The 26,242-nt window shown below is 42.9% G+C and overlaps 1 protein-coding gene across 3 annotated transcripts in view; it reads right to left on the reverse strand.

The window, feature by feature from the left end:
- Nucleotides 1-15: 15 nt before the first annotated feature.
- Nucleotides 16-26,242, reverse strand: part of NHEJ1 (non-homologous end joining factor 1) — a 90,048-nt gene continuing 63,821 nt past the window's right edge. For all 3 annotated transcript variants that reach the window (XM_009183115.3, XM_003907975.4, XM_009183114.4), the window contains exons 6-8: nt 2,778-2,895; nt 1,936-2,054; nt 16-1,151 (exon numbers count right to left, since the gene is read on the reverse strand). In XM_009183115.3, the coding sequence (XP_009181379.1) occupies nt 1,077-1,151; nt 1,936-2,054; nt 2,778-2,895 (312 nt within the window). In that variant the 3' untranslated portion in view covers nt 16-1,076. The remainder of the gene's footprint in view (nt 1,152-1,935; nt 2,055-2,777; nt 2,896-26,242) is intronic.

Consider the following 26,242-nt stretch of genomic DNA (forward strand, 5'->3'; position numbering starts at 1 on the left):
AATGTTAGCTATTTATTATTGTTTTTCTTATTATAATTATTTTATTATTGTTTGATCATCTTCTCTTGAGACTTGACATCAGGACAGAAACACCAGTATATATACAAGATATATGAATAAGGAGGCATTTAACCATCACAAGTAAATAAACCAGAAATGGGACAGGCATGGTGGTTCATGCCTGTAAACCCAGCACTTTGGGAGGCTGACGTGGGCAGTGATCTCACTAGAGCCCAGGAGTTTAAGACCTGCCTGGACAACATGGCAAAGCCTTGTCTCCACACACACACAAAATACAAAAATTAGCTAGGCGTGGTGGTGTGTGCCTTTAGTCCCAGTTACTCAGGAGGATGAGGTGGGAGGATCGATAAACTACCCCGCATGGTAGTTTAACCTGTTGCCTATACTTTGGAAACAAAGAGAAAAATGCATTCAAGTTTGACACAGGAAAGCAGCAATCATCTATCTATCTTGTGCCCACCATGAAGAGAGTTCTCAAGGTCGAAGTTTCCAAATGGAGGTTTAGCTCTGGCCACTGCAGAGAAGTTTAAGAAGAATCTGAAGGACTGGACTGATGGCTAGACTTCATCCAGAGACAACAATGGGGTGGTACCCAGTGAAGTGAATTGGGTTATGAGTTCCACAGCATAAGTGATCCCAAAAGCAGGGGAGTGTGACTGCTTCTTATTCCATGCAAAAGACAGAAGTGGGTCTCTGAGGAGTGTCGGGGGCTGGCTGGCTAGAGACTCTAGGGAAAGGTAGACAAGGCTCCCTGAGTGTGTGGTGCTTTCTTGCTGACTTGCCCTATATACCTAAAGTCCATGGTAGAAACCTGAATCTACAGAACCTCCACCAAAAGAGAGGAGAGCATGGGATTCTCAGAGACTGGCTTCCACTTGAATAGGAAGGCCAATTCCCTGTGGGCCTGTCAACATGAACTTCAGTTTTCTTGCCCCTACAGTAGGCCTCTGACTGGGTCACTGTTTTAGAAATATTGCTGCCATGCAAGCTTCTTTCAAGGTGAAGCTTGGAAGCTATTCTCCAAGTCCATCCTCAGCAGCTGAGGCCACAACAGGTTAACTGAAGAGCCCCCTTGGCTTCTTCCTCTTGACCTTTGACAGCTGAGGTCTCTGCAGAGGGCCTGAAGTACCCTAGAAAAAAGGGAACCCAAGTTAGTAGGGGTTTTGAAATAGTTCCACTGAAATTAGGAAAGGAACTTTCTTCCTCTCATGGCTCCTGGTTAGGACGAGGCCTTCTTTTTTTTTTTTTTTCGCCCAGGCTGGAGTACATGGACACAATCATAGTTCACTGCAGCCTTGAACTCCTGGGCTCGAGCAATCCGCCTGCCTCAGCCTCCAAAGCAGCTGAGACCACAGGCACATGCCGCCATATCTGGCTAATTTTGTTTTTTGTAAAGATAGGGTTTACTTTGTTGCCCAGGTTGGTCTCAAACTCCTGGCTTCAAGTGATCCTCCTGCCTTGGCCTCCCACAGGTTGTGATAACAAGCGTGAGCCACCATGCCCAGCTAGAAAGAAGAGGCATTCAGGAAGTGTCTGACATAGGTATTTTGAAGTCTATGTCAGGCAGCAAATGTGATATAAGACCCTAAGCAGGAGATGGAGATGTCCCTTCTCCCCCAAGGAACAGCCTCGCTGACTATCACTGGTCATCACTGGCCATCACTGGAAGTGGGATAAGGTGAAAGAGGAGTCGAGGCACATCATTCGTACAAGAACTACAGAGAAGAGACAGCAAGGGAAGATGTGCAAAACCATGACTCTCCATCTAGACACCTACAATTTGGAGCCTGGTCACAAATATCCCTCAATATTGTTGAGGCAGTGCCAATGAAGTAGCAGTTCCAGGGACCACTGGTTTGGGGGATATAGGTGCCAACTCTCAGAACACCATCCAAGAAGCTGCTCATGACTTACTGTGGACTCTTTCTCAGGCACTGAGAGGGTTGGAGCTGAGGAGACCAGTTGTTCTGGCTGGTTTACACATTGGCTATGAATTCCTTGCGGGGAAGCACTGTTTGAGGTCTGAGGATCTCCTGAAATCAGAAAGATCAAGAGAAGATAGTGACAAATGCCTTCTTCTTACCAGGAAGACATTAGTATTCACCAAGCATTCTGATAAAGGCCAGGGTTTGGTACAAATATGTAAGTAGACAGAAGTAGCCACAAGTCCAACTTCCAGCTGACTTTCAGAAAGCCCTGTTTCTGCTATGAAGATTTCCCCAGGCCCACTTTCAGCAGGTAGGATGAGAGTTTCCTTTACTCAAAATAGCCAGCTGTTCTTCTACATATTCCCTGACATGTCTCAGGTATGGAGATTAACTTTTTTTTTTTTTTAAGAGATGAGGTTTTTGCTATGTTGTCCAGGCTGGTCTCAAACTCCTGGCCTTCCCTACCTTGGCCTCCCAAAGTGCTAGGTTACTGGTGTGAGCCACTGCACCCAGCCAGGGAAACTAATCTTTCTCCTGGTTCTTTTGCTAACCCTTCTAAGCACCTAGACCAGAGCCACCCAATCAAACTTTCTGCAGTGATGGAAATGTTCTGTGTCTGCACTAACTTGGTAGCCACCAGCCACATGTGGCTACTAATCACATGAAATGAGGCTGGTGCAAAAGAGAAAATACATTTTTAGTATTATTTCATTTTTATTAATTTAAACTTAAATAGTTATATGCGGCTAGAAAACTATCATATTGGACAGCATAAACCTAGATCCTAATTGTATCCTCAGACAGACCAGGTACCTCTGGAGTGCTCACCAGTGCCTTGATGCTTCTGTCCCACTTGGACCTCTTGTTTGGTGACTGCCATATACAGATTCTGCAGATTCATGACAAAAGGCTTTCCATCACCAATGCTGCATGCCTCTGGCAGTTTCTGTAAGAGAGAGGAGATACTGTCATTGGTTACACTGTACTGCTGGAGAAGTGATCTAATACCCCACATGCAGAACTGGCATCAACCCCAAATGAATTAACATAAAGTAGTTAGATCCAATAGGGGGCGTCCATATCCAAGCCTGGTGGCACCAATATAAAGATTTCTCGGGACATCTCCTCTGAAGCGCAACTCCAAATGTATATCTTATTTCCCCTAATCCTTAGGTCTATTATGTTTTCCCATGAATACCCTATAGATTTCTAGGCTCTTTTTCCAAAGGGATGATTTCCTAGAGGGCTACTTTAGGAAATTATTTCTCCTAAATTTTCCCTGAGCTGAACAAATTACTATTTTCATTAAATTCATTCCTAAACTAGAGAAACATGATAAAATTCAGGATAAAGGAGAGAGAGCAAAATGGTAATGACAGACTGAAACACAAGAAAAAATTATGGAGCTGTGATGTTCAGGCAGAGGAGACAGGAAACACAAAGCTGACAAAACTTTTGAGGCCCCCTGCCATTTTCCATTCCCCACTGCTGTCCCACGCTCCTTTACTCTATCACCCACAGGCTCACAGTGGGCTGAGATTCCTCCAAGGGGGTGAAAACTGTTCTTGAGGGATAAAAAAAATTTACTCTTTTAAAGCATAAAGCGTGCACACACATACACACACACACACACACAGCGTACATAGATTTTTTGGTATATCTGTGGCATTAAAATTTCCTGAGAGGGAGTGATTAGGCAAAAAATGTCTTAAAAGGTTCCTCAGGGAAGTGATAATTTTTAAAAGGCTGAGAAACACTGTTATGATTACATTATATTTATCTGTTTCCTTCACTACAGAATGAACTGTGGACTTATATCCAGAGCAAAATGATTTGCCTAGTTGTAGTTTCATACACTTGGCTGAACTGGGTTGAGGGAATGGCTGAAGACTGAACAAAGTGCAATAAAAATGAGATGAAAGAGTAGGGTATCTAGTGGTCCCAAACCTGGCTGCACTTCGGAATCTTGGAAAGGGCCCAGAACTATTTCACCTGTTCCTAGGCGTGCAAATCACCATGGTTCCCAGCCAAGTTAGCAGGTCCCCAAGAGCAGCCATGCCAGCAGCTCACATGGGAACCAACCCAAGAATCCTGGATTGGCCCATATCGTGGGTCAAGGGCACCTTTTTGTGCTATAAGGGCATTCATTTCTGAAAGCCCCTCGTGGGAGAAAGATAGAAAAGAGAAAGTGTGAGAAACAGGAAAGCAGGTGCTGAACCAGTCAGGATAGCTGAAAACCTTGTTGATTACCAGGAAATGTCACATACATTTCTACTCCAACCCTATCCCCATAAAGACTATATCAGGCCTGGACTTTCACTGGAAACCACAGGCAATGAATCAGTGCCCCGAGTCCAAACTTTGCCTCTAGCCAGTAATCACACTAGGAGTCTAACAGCCCTCTGGCAGCATTCCCTGAGGAATGAACTGAAACAGGGAAGGTAAACTATCAGGCCACACCACCTCTACCCTACCTCACTCTCCTTCCTAAGTTCAGCTCTCTAACTCTCAAGACACCGCCTTCAAAAGAGGGTTCTCTCCTCCACAGCCAGAGAGCCCTGATGGTGGGGAGGCAAACAGCTGCCCTCCTTCCTTATATATTGACCTCTAGCATCTCCCTTCATACTACCCAAGAAATGCAGCCTCTCTTAGGGTCACTCCTACATGACTTGGTAGGCACTGTGCTATCTACACAAATGGGTTAGGCAGAATGAGGCATTCCAGAGTCATTTCCTCCTGCCCTTTCCATGGAATCAAACAGATTCATCAATTTTTCAGTGTGACCTTCACTCAGCTCCTAAGTATTTAACCTCAAAATGAAGTGCCAAAAATGTTGGACCTGCGTCTAAATGTGGAAACTAATCTAAGCCCTTCCTCTGTCCTTCCCCTTCTCAGAGAGATCTGGTCCTGCAGTTGCTGGCAAAGTTATTCCACCTGACTATCTATTCTCAGAAAAGTCCTAGCAACAGCATATTGCTAGAATTGTCGAATACTTAAATATGCTAGACATTGCTCTAAGTACTTAAAATGTATTAAACCATTTTTGTGTTTTCTACTACTATTTTCCTGGCATCTAGAAGAACGCTGAGGTCACCTCACGGTAGAGGCTCAGTAACTATGTGTGAATAAATGAGCACGGTAGGCACTAGCATGACCCCGTTTGGCTGAGATGGTCCCAGCTAGTAAGTGGTGGCACAGGGTTAGAGCCCAGGCAGTCTGGCTTCAGGGCCCACACATATAATTACTATCCTATTTACTTCCCTGAACAGCAAAATTTTAGTCAAAAGGGCAATCCAGCTTCTCCGAGGATCACAACCTGCAATCCTTCACATCCCAGATGACCTGCCATCCAGCTGAGGAACAAGTTCCCCAAGGTGTCAAGAAAAGGGAGCAGATAAAAAGGAGACAGCTGGACCAGACTGGAACCCGTGGGAGCTGAGAGACCATACTCTTAATCCCATTCTAGCCATTCCCCATTATCACAGATTCCTTGGGCCTCATTCTCAAAATATACTAGGGAAGAGAGGTGGAGAGGCAGGAGCTTGGGAAAGAGAAACATTAGCTCCTGGGGCAGGACAATGGTAGTGGCTATCTGGGGCAGGCAGCAGAGATCAAAGGGAGAATGCTGGAGTCAGGAGTAAGTAAAGTAAATAGTGCCCCCTGCCATAGGTGCGACTGAGCCAGGAGCACGATGTACCAGCCACAATGCGGGTCACTGCCCAAAGTGGGGAGGGAAAGAAGAGTCAGGTCAGCCTACTTGTAGAATGTGTTCATCTGATTAACCCAAAATCAATTCTAGTAAGCAAAAAAGTTACTGAGAGTCTGCTATGTGCCAGGCACTACAGGATTCAAGGCAGGGGAAACAGATGCATCAATCCTTCCCTCATAACAGGTCTGAGTTAATAAAAAAATAGTAACTCAGAGTCCCTACCTCAAAGATTTGCATGTGGGAGATAGGCAGACATATGTTGTTTTGTTTTATTTTTCAAGTGATTTGCTATAACAGAGTTCTAAACAAAGGGTAATAGGGAACCAGAGAAGAAGAAAGGGATGAATTTTGACACAGAATTCTGCAAAAAGCATCAGAGGTGGTGACATCAAGACAAGCCTTGCAAAGTTAGACTTTGGATGTGCTGGAAGTAAGTGAAGCATAAAGGTGTGAAGACAGGATATGTGGATGTGTCTCATGGGAAACAAGACTAGAAGGCTAAGTTCACATTCACTAGTTTGCAAAGGACTTCATTTTTTAAGGTTATGCCCAAGGGAATTTCCTTTTGTTTCACAAAGTGGCTTTCTCTGCTCTACAACTGTTTGCCAAAGCTTCCTTGGCTCCAAACTAACATTGATGGAACAACGAGGAATCCAGAGCTGCTTCCAGGCTTTGCTTTTTAGATTCTCTGTTACATTTACCTAAACTCTTAGTACTTCCTCATTACTTACTTCTAGTAGTGTGATTTTTCAACAGCCACAAGAGCTATATTACTCTCCCATCTCCAGTTCGCTGGGACTTTGGACCCTGGTATACAGCCATACCAGAAACTTTAGGCAAACCAAAGTGACAGAAATCCTGTAGGGCATTTTATTTCCCCTTCTTGTCCCTGTTGCAGCCCATCATGGTTCTGAGGGTCCAACCTCCCCTCTTTAGAGGTAACTCTCATCTTCATGAGGTCTACACTCACTCCCAGTGGTCCAGAAAACCCAAGACTCTCTCAGGATTTTCTAGAGAGCTTCCAATTAGCATTTTCAACTACAAATACAAAATCTGCCTCTCCTCCCTGCCTTACTTTCCTCTGAGTTTCAGAAAAGAAACTTCTAGAATCCTGGGTAAGAAAGGCTAGATCTGATCTACTGCTCACCTTATAAATATGGGCCCACAGTCTGAGGATACAGGTTTAATGAAGAAAAAGGGAAAATAAGCTAACTGGAGCTCTCCAGAGTCAGCCTTTGAGCATGTCTTTGGTTCTGGCACCCGCCCCAGAAACTGGCACAGCCCCAAGGCCCTGGCACTAACCATCACAATATCGCAAGGGCAGGGCTCACAACACGTGACTTCCCTAAGAGTAAGAATTCCGCTCCTCCCTCTTGCAATGTGGTAAACATTGCTGGTCTGGATACAAACTTCCTTCCCTCGGGAGCCCAGGTCTCCACTTAGGGAATCACAGCAATGTGAACCATCAGCTTCCCTTAGGAATAAGAGCACATTAGAAAACTCTTCTAAGGTCTCAAATGGCCAGGGAATTTGCCAGAATAAAGAGAAAGGAACAAGAAATGTAGTTTAGGAAGAAGACTCTAAAGAGAAGGACTCTTCAAGAAACGTAACTCCCCCTCTGCCAATCCATTCATATTTAACAAATATTTGCTGATCATCTACTGTGGTGTTTGGGACTATTTAGATGCTGGGAATACGGTAGTGAACAAAAGAGATAAAATTCCCTGCTCTCTTGAAGTTTACATTCTAGAGGGGAGATCACCAACAAATATATAGCTAATTAAAATGTATACTCTGTGAGATGGTACTATTACCATCCAAATGAAATCCCTAAATCAAAGATAATCTGAAATGGCCCTGGATCCATGACACAGACCCAACTGCAGTAGTAAAACGCTGAGAGTCAGAAGGAAAGATGAACCCAATGCATGAGGATAGTATCAAGGTTTAAAAAAGAAAGCCCAAAGTAGCTTCTCACTCAAAGAGGAAGAAGCAAGGCTATTCAGGAATTAGAAAAAAAAAAGGAAATACACTTTAAGTTCTGGCCTTATGGTCTCCAAGATGTGGATTTGTACCTAAGGTGGTCTTCTACTGGCTAGCTGTGACACTGTGGGCAAGCCATCATACTTAATGGTTTATTGTGAGAGAGAGGGGAGGGAAAGGAGAGACATTGGGAGTCAGGCACTGAGGGATCAAGACTAACAACATTTACATCACAGAATATGTGAAAGAATTAAATGAGAGAATTGAGTAAGTGCCCAAGAAATGTCTGTTCCTTCCCTTTGCAAGGCACACTGAGACTTTTCTTGCCTGGCCCTACTCCAGTGAGTGCTAAGTGGACTTAAGAAATGCCCTAATGATAAAGTACATAGAGAAACCAGGTCTGATCCAATTACAGATGGTCCCTGACTTACGATTTTTCTATTTTACTGATGATGTGAAAGTGATAGGCATTCATTACACTCCTTGACCTATGATGGGGCTATCTTTGGATAGTCTCATAAGTCAAAAACACACTTTCAACTTACGATATTTTCTTTCTTTCCCTTTTTTTTTTTTTTTTTTTTTTGAGATGAAGTCTTGCTCTGTCTCCCAGGCTGGAGTGCAATCTCCGCTCATTGCAACCTCCTTCTCCCAGGTTCAAGCGATTCTCTTGCCTCAGCCTCCCAAGCAGCTGGGACCATGGGCGCCTGCTGCCACGCCCGCCTAATTTTTGTATTTTTAATAGAGATGGGGCTGCACCATGTTGGTCAGGATGGTCTCGAACTCCTGACCTCAGGTGATCCATCCGCCTTGGCCTCCCAAAGTGCTGGGGTTACAAGCATGAGCCACCACGCCTGGCTCTACTATTTTCAACTTAGGATGGATTTATTGGGATGCGGCCCCATTGTAAGTTGAGGAGCATCTGTATTAACTTCTCTCCATTGGTGTCCCAAAGCATACTATTATCCAGTCAAGGTCCAGATCAGGGAGACACAGAAATCTACCCAGTAACCTGTGGGTAGTTCACTGCCCACCATCACCACACTAGCCGACTCCTCGGTCTCTAGTAATGACCGAGGCAGCATGGCTTTTGCATCAGAAGGTCCTGGGTTTAAATCCCGGCTTTGCCAGTTACCAGGTATGTTACTAACCCCTTTTAGCCTCTGTTCCCTTACCAGAAAAATGAGGAGACTAACAGCTACTTTGATGAGGCTGATGGAAGGATTCCGTGGGATGATATGTTAAAGGGTGCCTGCTCAGTAGGTATTGTCTCCCTACCTCCCCCCAAATAGCCCCTGCTTCTCAAAGCTCTCCTTTACTCTCCAATTCTTCAGGACCTACCCAAGAGGCCAGGGCTTCATCTTCATTCTCTCCACCCTCTTTTCTGGGTGGCAAGTATAACAGTAAAGAGTAAAGCTCCTACTCTCTCCAGAAGCACACAAAGCACAAACAGCTTGCTTCCAACAACATTTTAGCAAGAGTATTCTGCACAGCCCAACTGATCCCACAATGCTTGAACCAAGAACTCTCTTACCACCATTTCCTGCTTCCTAATGTGGCTTGTGCAAATGCTCTGCTATGTCATTTCCATTTTCAAGTAATATACACTCAATAGGGGCTATCTGGAAAACACAAAAATACGACCTGCAGATATAGATCATAAAAATAGCTAACAGCCAAATGGTTTTTGAGGGGATTAATTTCACAGTTTCCTCAGAGTCTGAGAGAAAAAATTCTCAGGACAGAGAAAAGAGATAGGGTGGTGATATCTGGATTTTTAGAAGACAACTGTTTCATTCTCCTTTCTCCTCATTTCAAATTTTCCATAGCAGCTCACTTGGATGAGCTATCTCTGAGTTTCAGGCAATAACCAACCCTGATACTGGGTCTCTCTCTCTGTCCTCACAGAATATCCCTCTATCAGTTCACTGATCAGAAACCTTGGTGATTTGGGAGAACACATAGTACCCTAAATACACAAGGCACACTGCCCTTGAAGGTCCAAATGTGAAACTGAAGAGAGAGCTGACACTGCCCCTGTGTTTGGTCTGATTTAGCTTTGTTTGGGTCTGTCCCTGCAACAAGGTCTTCCCTGATCATGCTGCCCTGTTGCGGCCGACCTCGCCACGCTCTATGATTAGCCTCCAGCTCCTGAGCATCCACTCAGTGCTGGGCTATAAGGAAAAAGAACACACAGAAACCCAAACTTAATCTTGTGTTTAGGGACCTTGCAAATTAATTAAGTCATAGTCCAACTCGCCCCCCCCGACCTTTAAAAACAAGGTGGGAGAATGGATGCAGCCATACAGTCATATAGCAAGCATGCATGTATGCAATCTAGTCAAGTTACTAAATCACTTTCTTTGTGGCCTCCCTTCAAAATGAGATAATTTTGCTGCCTCTCTCTCATGATGCTGTAAATGCAATGGAGTAAGATAGGTGCAGAGTTCAAAACAGTTTGAGACAAAGTCCAAGTCCTATGTATACTGTTCAGATTTTTCTGGTTCAGTCTGAGGCCTGGCTAGCTCTCTGGACTGCAGAGTCAGAAGAGGAGGGGGATGGAAAGAGAGACTATGAAAAGAGGTCCAAACAGAAGGCTTGAAAAATATTAATAAGATTAACTTTGTAAATGCTTTATATGTGCTAGGTACTTAGGCTATGCATTTTGACACATTACTACAATTAACCTCCACTGTTACCCTATCAGTTGGGCTCTAAAATCATTCTCATTTTATTTATTTTTGGTTTTTTTAAGTTACTTATTTGTCATGACTTGAAGCCCAATCTCATTTTATATATAAGAAAACAAAGGCTTGAAGAGATTAAGTAACTTGACCAAGGTCACAGCAGAATGGGGAAACGGAAGGCCCAGGAAGTTGAACTCTAGAACCTACACTTGAATCACTACACTATAATGCCTCTTACCAATGAGACATCCATTTCTCCCTGCCATCTCCTACCCCTGTAAGGAAGTGGTCCCTGTTCTGAGGTCTAGTGGTACTAGAAGCTGGCTCTCACTTCTCTTCTTAAATCTCCAAATAGCTCAAGAGGCTGAAAGAGGGAAAAGACAAAATGCCCTCTAGAAAAGGAAAGCCTTACTTCACCCCTTGAGTGTCCTCCAAGTATACTGGAAAATCAGAAAAATGAATCTCTGGTATGGGAAGTCTCTAGACTTGAATCTCCTTTTAAAATAAGTACAGCCCCTCAGAGTCATAGCAGGAAGGCCCCTCAGCTCTGCCCCCAAAGAAAAATAATGGTAAAGGGAGTGGAAGTGAAGGTGGGGGTGGGGCAGTAGCTCTCATAAGAGCCCTTTGTGGTGGCTGCCTCTGAAAGGAGGTTTTGCTAGACAAGGTGGAACTTCTCAAGGTGACAAGCAAATGGTACAGACTGAGCTGTGACCCTCTGATTGCTCTATAGCCACCCCCTCCCCTTTGGAGGGCCAGAGCCTAAACTGTCCCTGGAGCCCCACCCAGCCCCAGCACAAACCATGGCTTTCTAGTCTGGAGGGCAACTAACGAGCAGCAGAGGGGCTTGGGGAACGAAAGTGGTTTCCTGGGGGGGACGGATCCTCAGAGCCCCTGAGAAAGTGTAGGAGCAACTCTCATTCGTTCTTTTCTCTACTCCCACTCCTTCTCCAAGAAGAACAAGCAGCTCCTGTCAGCTCTGGCTCAGGGAAGGGGCTCCGACCAGCCTAGCAGGGGAACAAGCAGTTTGAACATTATTTTAGTACCTCTCTCAAATTCAGCCACCTCAACATCCTCTTCCCAAATGGAAATGAAACAATGTGGTAGAAACTGGAAAGAACAAAAGCATCAGATTTAATAACAAAAAGAAAATCACAGCTATAAGGCCGATAGTCTGGCTCTGAAAGCTCTTCATCCCTGTCCTGTGCTACTGGCACTGTGCAGGAGTGCAGATTCCTTTTTTTTTTTTTTTTCCTGTCTTAGTGGAGAAGAGAGGACAGTCAACTGGGTGTCTAGGGTACAAAATTGATTTAGAGTACCCCGCAGTATCCTCTGTAGGACCTCCACCACCAAAAGGATTCTTTTTCACTCCAGATTACACGCTTGACAGCTGGGAACACAGCCCATAGCAGCCACGTTCTCATGGACTCCCTGCCCCCATCCCGCCTGCTGCCCACCTCTCTGGAGGGTGGCAGTGTCCTCTCTGCCCTGAGAAATCTTACTTTATAGGGTGATGCACCACCTCCCCCACCTGCCACACACACTGGAAATAATATAAGGTACTGATCTTCATGACCTTGAGGAGGTAAAGATTTCTTAACAGGACACAAACTATAAAGGAAAAGATTGATAAATTGGACTAGATTAAAATTAAGAACTTCTGTTCATCGAAAGAGATATTTAAGAGAGCAAAAAAGCAAGCTACAATGTAGGAGAAAATACTTGCAATATATATACCAACAAAGAACTCATTTCCAAAATATATCAAAAACTCTTAAAAATCAGTAAGAAAAAGACTTAGTCATACCTAAGTCTTAGTCATATTTAAATGACTGATAATTACATAAAAATGTACAGCACCTCATTGAGAAAATTAAAACCACAACAGAATATCACTACATATTCATCATAATGGCTAAAAGGAAAAAGGAAGATAATATCAAGTGTTGACAAAGAAATAGTACAACCAGAATTCTCCTAAACTGCTTGTGTGGTTATAAATTGATACAGTCATTTTTGAAAATAGTTTGGCAGTATCTATTAAATCTAAAAATATACACACCTATGACCTAGACATTCCACTTCTATGTATTTCTCCAACACAACTAGGTAAATACATGGTGGTATAGTTTTACAATCAAATATTATACAGAAGTGAAAATTTTAAAAGTATGGCTACAAAGAGCAACATGGATGAATTGCATTAACATTTTGGGCCAGGTGTGTGGCTCACACCTGTAATCCCAGCACTTTGGGAGGCTGAGGCAGGAGGATTGCTTGAGCCCAGGAGTTCGAGGCTACAGTGAGCTATGATCGTGCCACTGCAGGCCAGCCTGGGCAACAGAGTGAGACCCTGTCTCAAGAAAAGAAAAAAAAAAAAAAATTAACATTCTGTTGAGTAAAAGAAGTCATACGCAAAATAGTATATACTATATTATTCCATTTCTATGAAGCTCAAAAACAAGCAAAATTAACTTAATGATCATATTAGAAGTCAGGATAGTGGTGTTACCCTTTGGAGGTGGTAGATACTGGCAGATAATAGGGGAGTACTTTTGAGTACTGGAAATTTTCTAGCTCTTGATTTGGGTGCTGGTTACACAGCTATGTTAATTTTGTAATAATTCTTCAAGTTGTACACTTCTGATATGGGCACTTTCCTACATGCATTTTATACTTCAATTTTAAAAGTTTATTAATAAAAGATGAATCACTATGGAAAATAGAGAGGCAGTTACTAAAAATGTTAAACATAGAGTTACTATATGACCCAGCAATTCTACTCCTAGGTACATCCCCAAGAGAATTGAAAACATATGTTAACACAAAAATGTGAACACAAATGTTCGTAACAGCATTATTCATAAGAGCCAAAAAGTAGAGACAACCCAAATGTCCATCAACGGATGAATGGATAAACAAAATGTGGTATATCTGTACAATGGTATTTTGTTCTACCATAAGAAGGAATAAAGTATTGATATTCGCTTTAATACATGAACCTTAAGAACATAATGCTAAGCGAAAGAAGCCAGACATGAAAGACCACATATTGTATGATCCCGTTTTTATGAAATATGCTGAATAGGCAAATCCATAAAGACAAAAAGTAGTGATTTCCAGGGGATAGGAGACAGGGCGAATGGAGAATGACTGCAAATAGGTATGGCATTTCTTTTTGGGGTGATGAAAATGTTCTGGAATTAGATAGTAGTTATGGTTGCATAACCTTGTGAATACACTAAAACCACTGAATTGTATATACTTTTGGTATATACTTTTTGGTACATTTCATGGTATGTGGATTATAGCTCTAATTTTAAAAACAAGTTTTAAAATAGATAAAGTCTCTATTCTCCCCATCTCTTTTGCCTATTCTCCACTCTATTTCCTCTTTTAGGAATAGATGCTCAGGCTCCCAACAGGCTTGGACAACTTTTAAAGAACTTTAAGCAGTCAGTGGAGCAGATACCTACCAGTGGCTGAGAGACTGGAGGTGGCATGGCATGTTGAAAGACCACAGGATCTAGAGTCAGACAGACCTGGTTTTGAAAATAAGTCCACCACTTACATGTTTGTTTTATGATCTTGATCTTGGCCAAGTGACTTAATTTTCTGAGCCTCAATTCTCCCTCTATGAAATGAGTAAAGGAATTCCTACTAATGAGGGTTGTCCAAGGATTGTTAAATGAGACAATGTATGTAACATATTAATTCTGTTCCCTTGAGAGTTCCATGCACTCTCAACTATTTGAAGGCAACTAGGAAAATCACTTTATTTCAGCAAAAACAGTGTGGGCTCTGGAGTTCAACTGCTTACACTCAAATCCCTGACCCATTATTTCATCTCTAAGCCTTAGTTTCTTCAGCTGTGGAATGGGAATGATATTACTACCTGCACTATAGAGTTATTATGAGGATTAAATGAGAAAATGCAAGTAAAGTTCTCCCTATCATGTCTGGCACATAGGAAGTGCTCAATAAGTATTAACTGTTATTATTAATTCAATCATTAAACAAAATTGCCAAGGATACACTATAGCATGCTGTGTCCTAAGGATAAGACAGGGTTCACTGTCCTCAGGGAGCTCATAGTCTGGCTGAAGAGTCAGACACATAAACAAATAATTGTTCTTCACAGCTAGTCACACACTGGAGCCTTTGATTCCCAGTCAACAGCACTAGGTCTGAGGCCTTACTAAAAAAAGCCGGATATGTAAGGAACAGTGTGGGGTGGGGGCAGCAGTGAATAGACGAACCGTGAATCAACAGTAGGCCCTTCTTTTCCCACAAATAGCCTACAAAAATCTAGATAGGTATACACACTTCCTCCTCTGAATTACTATTAAGGGGCCATCTGTGTCCTCCAACTTATTCAAGCGGCTGGTTTCTTCTCATCTTTCAAGTCTCAGTTTAAATGTCACCTCTTCTGGCCCCCTGACCATATCATCTGAAGTGCTTTTACAGCATTCTATTCATTTTCCTCAAGTAATTATAATAATTTTCCATTATTCATTTACTCATTTCCTGTCTTCCCCATTAGGCTGTGAGTTCAGGGACCTAGAGTTCAGGGACCATTCATCCAGCAAATATAAGTACCTACTACGTGCCAGGCACTGAAGTATGTGCTGGGAATTCAGTTTCGCGGGAGAGACATGGCCACTGCCCTCATAGAGCTTACAGTTTGTATCTGTGGAAAAAGTTTTAGGATGCAGGTTTATCCCAGTTCCGGCTGAGGACTCTCTTATGACTAGCCCAGTTAGATAGGAGCCCTTGGCTGCCAATCTCGCACCGAGTCCAAAAAGCCAGAAGCTGAAACTCTGGTGACGTCTCAGTTCTTTTTTCTGCAGTCCTAGATTCCTGTGGAGTTTAAGCTAGGGTAAATAGCATAACCTCAGAGCCATTTCTGCAAGTTCTTTCCTTATAAAGCTATTCCTATCAGCATTCTAAGGGCAAACATGGTTGGCATCAGGCAAGAAACACATGGCTGGGGTGGAGGGTGGGGTGAGGATGGGGATAGGGAGGCAAGAGTCTCCCAAAGTCCTGTAGAGATGAAATGACTGAACTGGAAGTGCTGAGCCCTCAGCGCCTTTCAAATTCGATGCCCTGGATTTCTCAGATGGCTGCTTCCTACAGTCTAAGCTTCTCTACCGTCTAAGCTTCTCTACCATTGAGTCTGACTTCGTTCTAAAGGCTACTTCCTGCTAAGCTAGCCTGAGGTCTAGGAATGCTGAATTAAACTCTAGGAAATACATTCTGCTGCAAACTCTCTGGGGAAATGCCAAGGGAACACCATTTTCCAGCACTGGGTGATAACAAAATTCAAAGGATTGTTGAAAAAGCTTCTTTAAATTTGTTATTAAATGAACAAGGGTGTGTGTATATACCAAGTGTGTGTGTATATAAAATTAATGAATAAATCCTTGCTTAATAGCAGGAGATAATGTCCTGAGAGCAGAATTAGGGACAAAGTTTCAAGCCACATAAGCAAACAGATCTATTCATTCAAGAACTATTTACTTGACACATTCTCTGAGCCACATTATTCTAGGTACAAAGAAATAAATGACTGATTGTGGGTTTAGCAAAATATGTTCAGTTCTATGATACAGGTCTATGTACAGTCTGCTTTGAGAGAAGAGCAGACCAGTCTGGGCAACATAGTGAGACTCTGTCTTTATAAAAAGTGAAAACTTAGCCAGGTGTACTGAGTGGCACATGCCTATGGTCCCAGCTACTCAGGAGGCTAAGAAGGGAGGACTGCTTGAGCCTGGGAGTTCAAGGCTGCAGTGAGCTATGATTGTGTCACTACACTCCAGCCTGAGGGACAAAGTGAGACACTGTCTCAAAAAAAAAAAAAAAAATTACAGGATTACAAAGGAAACCAATTAATTGAAATGTTATTATTCAAATATTTTTAAACTAATCTGTAATATTATAACATACGAGCTTCTTTATTAACACATTAAATCATGAGATCTAGCAATGAGTCTAATAACCATAATTTCAAGCAGTAATCAGCAAAAACTATATTTCAAGATATCTGCAGCAGTATAGAATGATATGAAAGTATCTGTGATTTCTACTGGTGACAGATACTTCTAATACACAGTGTCTTTTGCTTATATTTATAATTGAAGGAAATGCTAAATTCCAGTTACAGGTTAATGAAAATAAGATGCAACTTTCCCTCATTCCATTCACGAAACCCTGAACTCTAAGCATGAATTCCCAAGGCATCCATAGACCCCAGGGTAAAAACCCCTGCTGTAAAGATGTAAAGACTCTCATTGGGTAACAGTGGATGCATAATCAGAAAGACCACATAGAGCCAGCTCAGAGTTAGCAGTAAGGGGAGCCAAAGCCAGATGCCAGTCAATGGTCTGCAGGAGTAGAAACAAATTGGCTGTAGGGGGCAGAGATAAGAGATCTTGAGATCACAGAGAAAGAAGCTGCCTGTCCAGTTCCTGTGAGGCATGGGTAGCCATCTGCAATTAGGTACCAAGAGACCACCCTGTGCCTATTCAGTAAATCCCCTTTTCACTTAAGCTAATTAAGGGGATTTTTCTGCCTCACAATTAATTGCTAATACTTCAAACAAAAGTGCTCAATGAAACATGTTTGCAAGACACTATGTATATCTGTGTATATTAACAGCCTTCCAGATGAGAAATTCCTTAATTTATAATCAGTTCAGGGTATGTATACTCCAGATTCTGTAAAGCCCACAGCGGCTGATTTCCACTGCCGAAGATACCACTGCCGAATACCTTAGGGAGGAGGGAAAGCTGCCTGTCCTCTACATAGAGGGCTACCTGGCAGGCAGGGTGACTAATCAACAGGTAGACAGTGAACTCATAGGAGCCAGAAGAAAGGGAGCAAGATGAACAATCAATAGAGAAGCCAGGGCACTACCTGAAACTGTGCATCTTTAGGTTTAAGGAGACAAGGACAAGAGTACAAAGACAAGGACAAGGTACACTGCCGAATACCTTAGGGAGGAGGGAAAGCTGCCTGTCCTCTACATAGAGGGCTACCCTGGCAGGCAGGGTGACTAATCAACAGGTAGACAGTGAACTCATAGGAGCCAGAAGAAAGGGAGCAAGATGAACAATCAATAGAGAAGCCAGGGCACTACCTGAAACTGTGCATCTTTAGGTTTAAGGAGACAAGGACAAGAGGGATATATAAATGGCCAGAAGAAGAATCCTAAGCTATCAGAGGTCCTCTTGCAAAATGTGTCTTAAAACAGATTTTCGATACTACTGACAGGGAAAAACTGAGGGGGATAAACTGTGCCCTGAACACAGAATGGTCAGTGCCTAAACTCCCACAAGACAGACGTAGATCTGGGGCCACTTCTGTGGAGAAGGGAAGAGAATGACCTTGCAGGCCTCTCCAGCTGCTCTTCCCACTGTTTTTAATCCCACTAAGGGCAAACAGGAAAGGAGAAGTGACTGGGAAAGGAACTGAATATTACTATTAACTGTTTAAAAATGCAGTTGAATAGTGGGTATATAGTGTTTGTTTTATTATATGTTCTTTTGTGTGTATTAAATACTTTATAGTAAAAATATTTTTAAAAGACACAGTGAAACCAAATCAAACCAAACACACAATTGGAAAATGAAGTTACTTAATACAACATCAGCAGTGACTACCGAAGTGCAAGCATGGAACATGTGTTGAGGAACATCTCCAGCCTGTGTCAATGCCTGGTCCCACTAGACTCCAAGTTTAAAGATGGGCAAGGATTCTGAGGAGAGGCTCTAGAGAAAAATAAGTTCTGGATACAAAGTCACTTTCCAGGAAATCAAGACTGGCGGGTTTTGAGGTTAGGAAGTCGAAGGGGAGAAGGTCAACTGTTAGGCCTGAGTTATCTGCCACCAGCTTAACTTAGAAGACTCATTCTCAACAGGGTACCTGCCTAATCCATGGCTGGGGTGGTGATGGAGGGATCTGATCTGATCTAAAATGTTAGGATGACCCTAGCATCCAGTGTCTGGGGAAAATTAAGCAAGACTTACTAGCCATTAAAAAGATCCCAGAAAAAGATGGAGGGTAGGGAGAAAAAAAGAACTGGAAATTAAGATATACTTCAATTCAGACCCCCCACTCAGAGCAGGAGTCTGACAGTACTGTGGAAACGGAGGTTGTGGCTAGGTGCTGGGAGAAGGGGACTGGAGAAAGAGAGAAGTCTGAATCTGCAGAAGAGTCAAGACGGCTTGATTTGGAAGAAGTTTTCCTAAATGGATATGATCAGGCTTGAGGCTAAGAGCTACTTCCTGAGACTTCTAGTTCTCCGGTTCAGAATTTCTGCATCCTTGTCCTCACTCCTGGCTATTGTCCAGGTACTCCAAAATGCCCAGATCATTTCTAGGTACAGTACATCTCACACTTTTTTGGATCTAGGTTTCACTAAGCAGGAGAGAATGCCCTGGTTACTTAATTTAGCATTTCCTAACTGATAATCTCTCCACTTCCTTGCAGGAAGTCATAGCTGTGGGTGTAGGATTCCCATTGAGTGTGCTAACCCCCTATCCTCAGGCTCACTTAGGAGGCACAAACAGACAGCCCTGACACCAGGCTGACCCGAGGCAACAGAACAGCACGCCAGGGTTCATCTCCAGGTGAGGGGATGAAGGAAAGACCAAATCTAGGCTCTGGTTACAGGGCATCTTGAACACCTGCTAATAATAAAACATTATCTGTCAAGGCCTTGACCCTCCAAACCACCAAAACAGAGGAAGAGGGTGGGAGAGGAATTTTAGTCCCTCTGATTTTCACCCCAGGTAATAACAACCCCCACTCCATCCCAAAGGCCACTAGCCAGAGTAGAAGAGCACCTAGGAGGATCTAAAGAAAAGACTGACCAAGGCATGTGGAAGACCACATTGGTCCCATCCTAGAAGGTGGGCAGTGGGTGTGGCTAAGGAAACACTTGGCTAAATCGCTTTCTTCCTTTCCCATTTCCATTCAGCCTAACTACTGAGGTGGCTTTTGAAAGATCTGTGAGAGAATAAGTCAGGGAAGACAATGGAAACAAAAGCCTACCATGATAAAAAGAGACTGATACAGTGTGTAGAGTTCTAGGCCAATATGCCAGGTCTCCAGTTTTGATGGGTATATCTTTTAACTGACAGATGATAAATTATTTGGTTACTAGTAGTCCTGACTGTTAAAAGATCTTACCATCAGGTCCTTAGCATGTGTTTCTGGGTGATATTGTACAATGCTTTAAACCTAATGGTCACTTAATAGCTGTCTCCTTCCCATATCATTCCCCATACAACTGAAACCTAAGTTAAAGACTCCTTAGCCTCTGCCAACTTCTTGTGGCCAGGCCTGGACTGCTTCAAGGAAGCCCTTACCACAGGGATGAGAGCTCACAGCCAATGGGGAGAGCACCATCCATAGCAGGGATTAGTTTCTTGATTAAATTCTTAAGAGCCTAGGATCTAGTTCAGGGAGGAGGGGTATGGGTACTATTATAAATGCAATCAGAGAGCTAAGGGGCAGGTTTCAAAGTACACACAAAATTCAAAACATTTTCCACGAGGTAATGAGGAAGACTGAAAGCAGAAAACCAGATAAAAGCTGGTGAAGCAATAAATGTATCAATTTGACAACATCTGAATTGGGCCTAGATAGAGAAGCTTTAAAAAAAAACTGGCAGGCCGGGAGCCGTGGCTCACGCCTGTAATCCCAGCACTTTGGGAGGCTGAGACCAGTGGATCACGAGGTCAGGAGATCGAGACCATCCTGGCTAACACGGTGAAATCCCGTCTCCACTAAAAATACACAAAAAAATTAGCCAGGTGTGGTGGCGGGCGTCTGTAGTCCCAGCTACTCAGGAGGCTGAGGCAGGAGAATGGCGTGAACCCGGGAGGCAGAGCTTTCAGTGAGCCGAGATCACATCACTGCACTACAGCCTAGGTGACAGAGCGAGACTCTGTCTCAAAAAAAAAAAAAAAAACAAAAAACTGGCAAAGAGTAAGAGGCTTGATAAACCAAAATTTAGATTCAGGGAGACAGGTGGAGACTAATGTTAAGGAGCTCCTAGATACAAAGCATTCTACCTCATACAGAAACATGTCCTAAAACTCAACATCAAAGCCCAGAAATCAAGGAATCAAACTTAGAGAGGGCCACTTGGATCATGGATACATGGCTTTCTAAGATTTACTTCTTTCTAAATAATTCAAGGCAGAGGAAAGTGAGAGGACCTATCTCTTGCTATTTATGTATTTTTTAATTCTTTGAATTTTTATTGCATAAAGTTGATAGAACTTTGCAAGACTAATCCCCCCTCAGGAGAAGAATACTTGAGGAAGCAGGAGAAAGAGTTGGCAATGACCTGGGAAAGATTCTGTAAACATAAAGTGCTGTAGAGATATATGAAATTACTACTCAATTGACTCAGATTTTCTGTCATTTTTGCTCTGCAGTCATGCCTAAAAGTAGACAAGTATTAATTCAACAGGTACTTATTGAGGCCCTACTATGTTCCAGGTACTATTTCTGGCTACTGAGACACAGAAGTCAACAGAACATACAAAAATTCCTGCCCTTGAGGAGCTTATATTTTAGCAGTAGAACACCATCAATATTAGTTATGTTAGGAAATGTTCAATGCAATGGGGGGAAAAAAGAGTAGGGTAAAGGATTGGGAAAGTAGGGATGAAAAGGTGGGTTGCAATTTGAAATAAAGTGATCAGGGTAGGCTTTGATGAGATGACATTTAGCAAGATTTGACAGTGTGGGAATTAGCCTATGGATATCTGGGGCACAAGTGCTGGAAGCAGAGGGCATGAGACAGGAGTGTGCCCAGGGTGTTAAACAAAACAGTAAGATGACCAATGTAGCTAGAGTGACGTAAGAGAGAGAAAGGTGGTTAAGAGATGAGGTCAGAAAGATTATAGGGATCAGATAAGAAGGGGCCTTGTGAGCCACTGTGACAACTATTTTTACTTAGAGTAAAATGGAATCCCTTGCAGAGTTTTGAGCAAAGAAGTGGCATGAACTGACTCAGAACTTTAAATCACTCCAGCTTCCAGGTTGAGAAGAGATTATAGACAATTCCTGGCTTATGATTTTTTTGGCTTTACAATGGTGTGAAAGTAATATGCATTCAGTAGATATTCAGGGATATTCAGCATTTCATTATAAAATAGGCTTTGTGTTAGATGATTTTGCCCAACGGTAGGCTAATGTAAGTGTTCTGAGCATGCTTAAGATAGGCTAAGCTATAATGTTCTGTAGGTTAAGTGTATTCAATACATTTTCAACTTATGATATTTTAAACTTATGATGGGTTTATCAGGATGTAACTCCATCATAAGTCAAGGGACATCTGTATAGGAGAACAAGGATGGAAACCCAGAGACAACTGTAGTCCCCTAAGCAAGAAATGATGGTGGCTCAGATCAAGGTACTAGAGCAGAGGCAGATTCTGTATTTATTTTGAAAGAAGGGCCAATAGAATCTCTTGATGGATTGGATGTGGGATATGAGAGAAAGACAAGAGTCAAACATGACTCCAAGATTTGTTTCAGACACAGAATCTTGCTATATTGTCTACGCTGGATTCAAACTCCTGGGCCCAAGAGATCATCCTATCGTGGCCTTCCAAGTAACTGGGACTACCCATGTGCTCCAGCATATCTGGCTCAACTCCAAGATTTTTAACCTGAGCAAGTCTGAAAGGATGAAGTTGCCACTAACCAAGGAAAAGGCTATGGGATGAGCAGGCTTGATGTGGGGGTTGGCGGGAGGGGGGAAGAAACGAGAAGTTCAATATGAATATGTTGAGTTTGATCTATTAGACTTCCAGGTGGAAATGTTGAACAAGTAGTTGAATATACAAGTCTGGGGTTTGGGAGAAAGAACTGGGCTGAAGACACAGGGATAAAGATGATGTTTAAAGCCATGAGACTGAAAGTGATCACCAACAGGGCAAACGTGGGTAGAGAATAGAAGAGGGCCAAGGACTGAGCCTTGGAGGTAGTGCAGAAGAGAAGAGATCAGCAAAGAAGATTGTGAAGAAGTAACTGATGAAGCAGAAAATAAAGCCAGGAAAGTGTATTGCTCTGGAAACCAAACGAACTATGTCGAGAAGGACTGAGCGACCAACTTTATCAAATGCTGTTTGACCAAATAAGATGAGAGATGAGAACTATTTACTGGATTTTGCAACGTAAAAGTCATTAGTAACCTTTCCAAGAACAATTTCAATGGCGTGATGAGACCCAAAACCCCATTTAAATGGTTTTAAGACAGAACTGGAAGAAAAGGAAGGTAAGATCACAGTAAAAATAGACAACACTTATAAGGAGTTTTGTAGCGAAGGGGAGTGAAGATGTAGGGTGGTGATTGGTGGGCAAACTGGGGTGTCAGAAAGATTTTTTAAGGTGGAAGAATAATAGTACACTTGAATACTAATATAACAATGTTATAGAAAACAAAAACTTAGGGAGAGGGCAATTACTGAGCAATTTCCTTGATAGGTGATATAGAATCTAATGCACAAATGGAGAGACAGCCTTTAGACAGAGGCAAGGCTACTTTATCTTTGCACACAGGTGCAAAGGCAGTGTCTGAGGGTACATATGTTAGGAGGAAGCAGAAGTATGGTTTAAGTCTGCAAAAGTTCATTTCTGACTGATACTTCTTTTTTAGGGAAATTTAATTGTCTGGCAGCATTAAGGGTGCATTTGAGAGGCAGGGTCAAGAATTTAAATTGAAACTAGTCAGGCTGGGTGCAGTGGCTTACTCCTGTAATTCCAGCACTTTGAGAGGCCAAGGTAGGAGGATTGCTTTAGCCCAGAAGTTCGAGACAAGCCTGGGCAACACAGCGAGACCCTGTCTCTAAAAAATTTTTTTTAATAAATAAATAAAATGATGAAACTAGTCAGCATGGTTGTTACGTTTTGCTTTCTGACTACATTTGACTGCATAGGTATGGAGGAGGTAGAAAGTTGAGTTTAACTGTACACAAGAAATGGGCAATAAAATCAGGAGTACGCGCAAGGGAGTGGTTATAATTGACCATAGAAGCTGGGTAAGGAAGGGAGGCAGGATATCACAGGAGTCAGGACAATGAAAAGGAAGGTAAGATCAATGGGCTGGAGCTCTCTGTAGGATTAAAGGAATGTTGAGTCAAGGCAGAAGAAGACAGCTGGAAAAACAGGATGGAGATATGCTCAGAAAGTAGGATGTATAAAACTGAGAATATGGAGGAGTGCAGTGATTGGTGATTACAAGGCCTAGAGCAGACTCTAGAACAGAGCTTCTAACAGTGGCACTACTGCCACTTTGTGCTGAACAATTCTTCATGCTGGAGGGCTGTCCTGTGCACTACAGGACATTGAACAGTGTCCCTGGACTCTACTCACTACACCAGATGCCAGTAGCACTTCTCAAGTTATGAGACCCAAAAATGTCTCTGGACCTTGCCAAATGTTCCCTATGGGCAAAACGTCCCCTTGTTGAGAACCACTGCTCTAGAGTATGTCCAGAGAAGTCAGTGAATGAGATAGGGCAAGAGTCAAGATAATTAGAGAAGTACTGGAGAAGGCAGTAGTGAGTCAGGAGCTAAATTCCTCAAGAAATGAGTGGGAATTACTTAGAGTCAGTGCATTTTATAACCGTGAAGAGTCCTGGGTGACAGGTTCAGATGCATCAGACTCAAAGCTGGGGCTTTTTAAAGAAGAGGGAGCAGACATGGTCAGAAACCAGCAATTAGAAATAAGGAAGACGTGTATCCCAGCTCCATACTCAGTAGTAAGACGACTATGAAAGAAGAAACAGCCACTGTGTGAGAGTGCGGCAGAAAAGACATGGGAAAAGTCTTTAGGGGAAGGCCAGGTTTCTGACCAAGAAGGAGAAAGTAATGCTCGAGGAAGAGACTGAAGATAAAGAAGATTTTGCTGATTATAAACTATGAATTTCAGAAGGTACAATGGTAGGGCCCAGGAACCGGGGAAGGGTAGGAAAAGAGGACAGAATGGGGAAATGCAAGGTGTATTTCTGAAACTGGTAGGTGGCATCCAGTGGGAGGTCCACTGAGGGAAGGGGTGGTATAGTGGAGGCACATCTTTAATACAGGAGAAGGAAGCCTTCGATTATTGTGGCAAGAAGGTGGACATAAAGTAAGAATCTTCTGGGAACATGGCACATGACATATTCACACTATAGTCAGGAATCACGCAGTAATTACCAACCCTAGGCTAGAACTAGTTTAGAACAAAAGGATAGTTTTCTAAGCGTCAACAGCTTTAATATGAGGAAGTCGATCAAAGAGATACAAATCTATCAGGATGTGAGAACAGGGTCTTCAAAGGTCCAGGAGCTAAGGAAACCTTCAAGAATGGTGAAACTTGGCTGCGCATGGTGGCTCACACCTGTAATTTCAGCACTTTGGGAGTCTGAGGTAGGTGGATTGTTTGAGGCCAGGAGTTTGAGACCAGCTTGGACAACATGGCAAAACTCGGTCTCTACTAAAATGCAAAAAAAAAAAAAAGCTGAGGATGGTAGTACGCACCTGTAATCCCAGCTACCTGGGAGGCTGAGGCACGAGAATCACTTGAATCCAGGAGTCAGAGGTTGCAGTGAGCTGAGATTGTGCAACTGCACTCCAGCCTGGGCGACAGAACAAGACTGTCTTTAAAAAAAAAAAAAAAGCAGCAATGAAATATGACTAAGAATCCAGAGAACCTGATCTAGTGCTTATACACTCTGGAAGAGAATTAGAATGCAGATTCCCACAGGGACCAAGAATCCCACCAAGCCAGACAGGGTTGAGGAAAGTAATCTGGACCCAGGAAGCTAAGAAGTAGCAAAGAACTCTATCAAGATAAAGAATTGGTACTGGGAAAATTCACCCATTTATATTTCTTCCTCTATGGGCATTTTACAAAATTATTTTTAAAATACTAGTCAATTTAAACACTATAGATATATATAAATAAAAGACTTATTCTCTTTAACTCCAATCCCCCCCTCAGAGGAAACCACTGTGAACAATTTGATGTGTATGCTCCCAGACTTTTTTTCTATTTGGTATAAATATCCCAAATGGGATCACATTACATATATTCTTATGCATTCTGCCTTTTTTTTTGGGTAACAGTATATCATGGTCATCTTTTCAAGGCCATTTATTTATTTATTTATTTATTGGGGATGGAGTCTTGCTCTGTTGCCCAGGCTGGAGTGCAGTGGCACCATCTTGGCTCACTGCAACCTCTGCCTCCTGAGTTCAAGCAATTCTTGTGCCTCAGCCTCCTGAGTAGCTGGGATTACAGGCGTGTACCACCACATCTGGCTAACTTTTATTTTTAGTAGAGATGGCATTTTGCCATATTGGCCAGGCTGGTCTTGAACTCTTGACCTCAGGTGATCTGCTTGCCTTGGCCTCCCAAAGTGCTGGGATTACAGGGGTGAGCCACCGCACCCGGCCTATTTATTTATTTTTGAGACAGGGTCTTGCTCTGTTGCCAGGCTGAAGCACAGTGGCAGGATCATAGCTCACTGCAGCTTCAAACTCCTGGGCTCAAGCAATCCTCCCACCTCAGCCTCTTGAGTAACTGGGACTACAGAAACGTGCCACTGTGCTTGGCTAACTTTTTAATTTTTAATTTTTTTTAGAGATGGAGTCTCGATATGTTTCCCAGGCTGGTCTTGAACTCTGGGCCTCAAGTGATCTTCCTGCCTCGGCCTCCCAAAGCGCTGGGATTACAGGCCTCTGCCACCACACTTCGACTATCTCATTCTTTTTTTTTTTTTGAGACGGAGTCTTGTTCTGTTGCCAGGCTGGAGTGCAGTGGCGCGATCTCAGCTCACTGAAACCTCTGCCTCCAGGGTTCAAGCGATTCCCCTGTCTCATGCTCCTAAGCAGCTGGGATTACAGGCATGTG

This window comes from Papio anubis, chromosome 10, assembly GCF_008728515.1.
Source record: "Papio anubis isolate 15944 chromosome 10, Panubis1.0, whole genome shotgun sequence".
Classification (NCBI taxonomy): domain Eukaryota; kingdom Metazoa; phylum Chordata; class Mammalia; order Primates; family Cercopithecidae; genus Papio; species Papio anubis.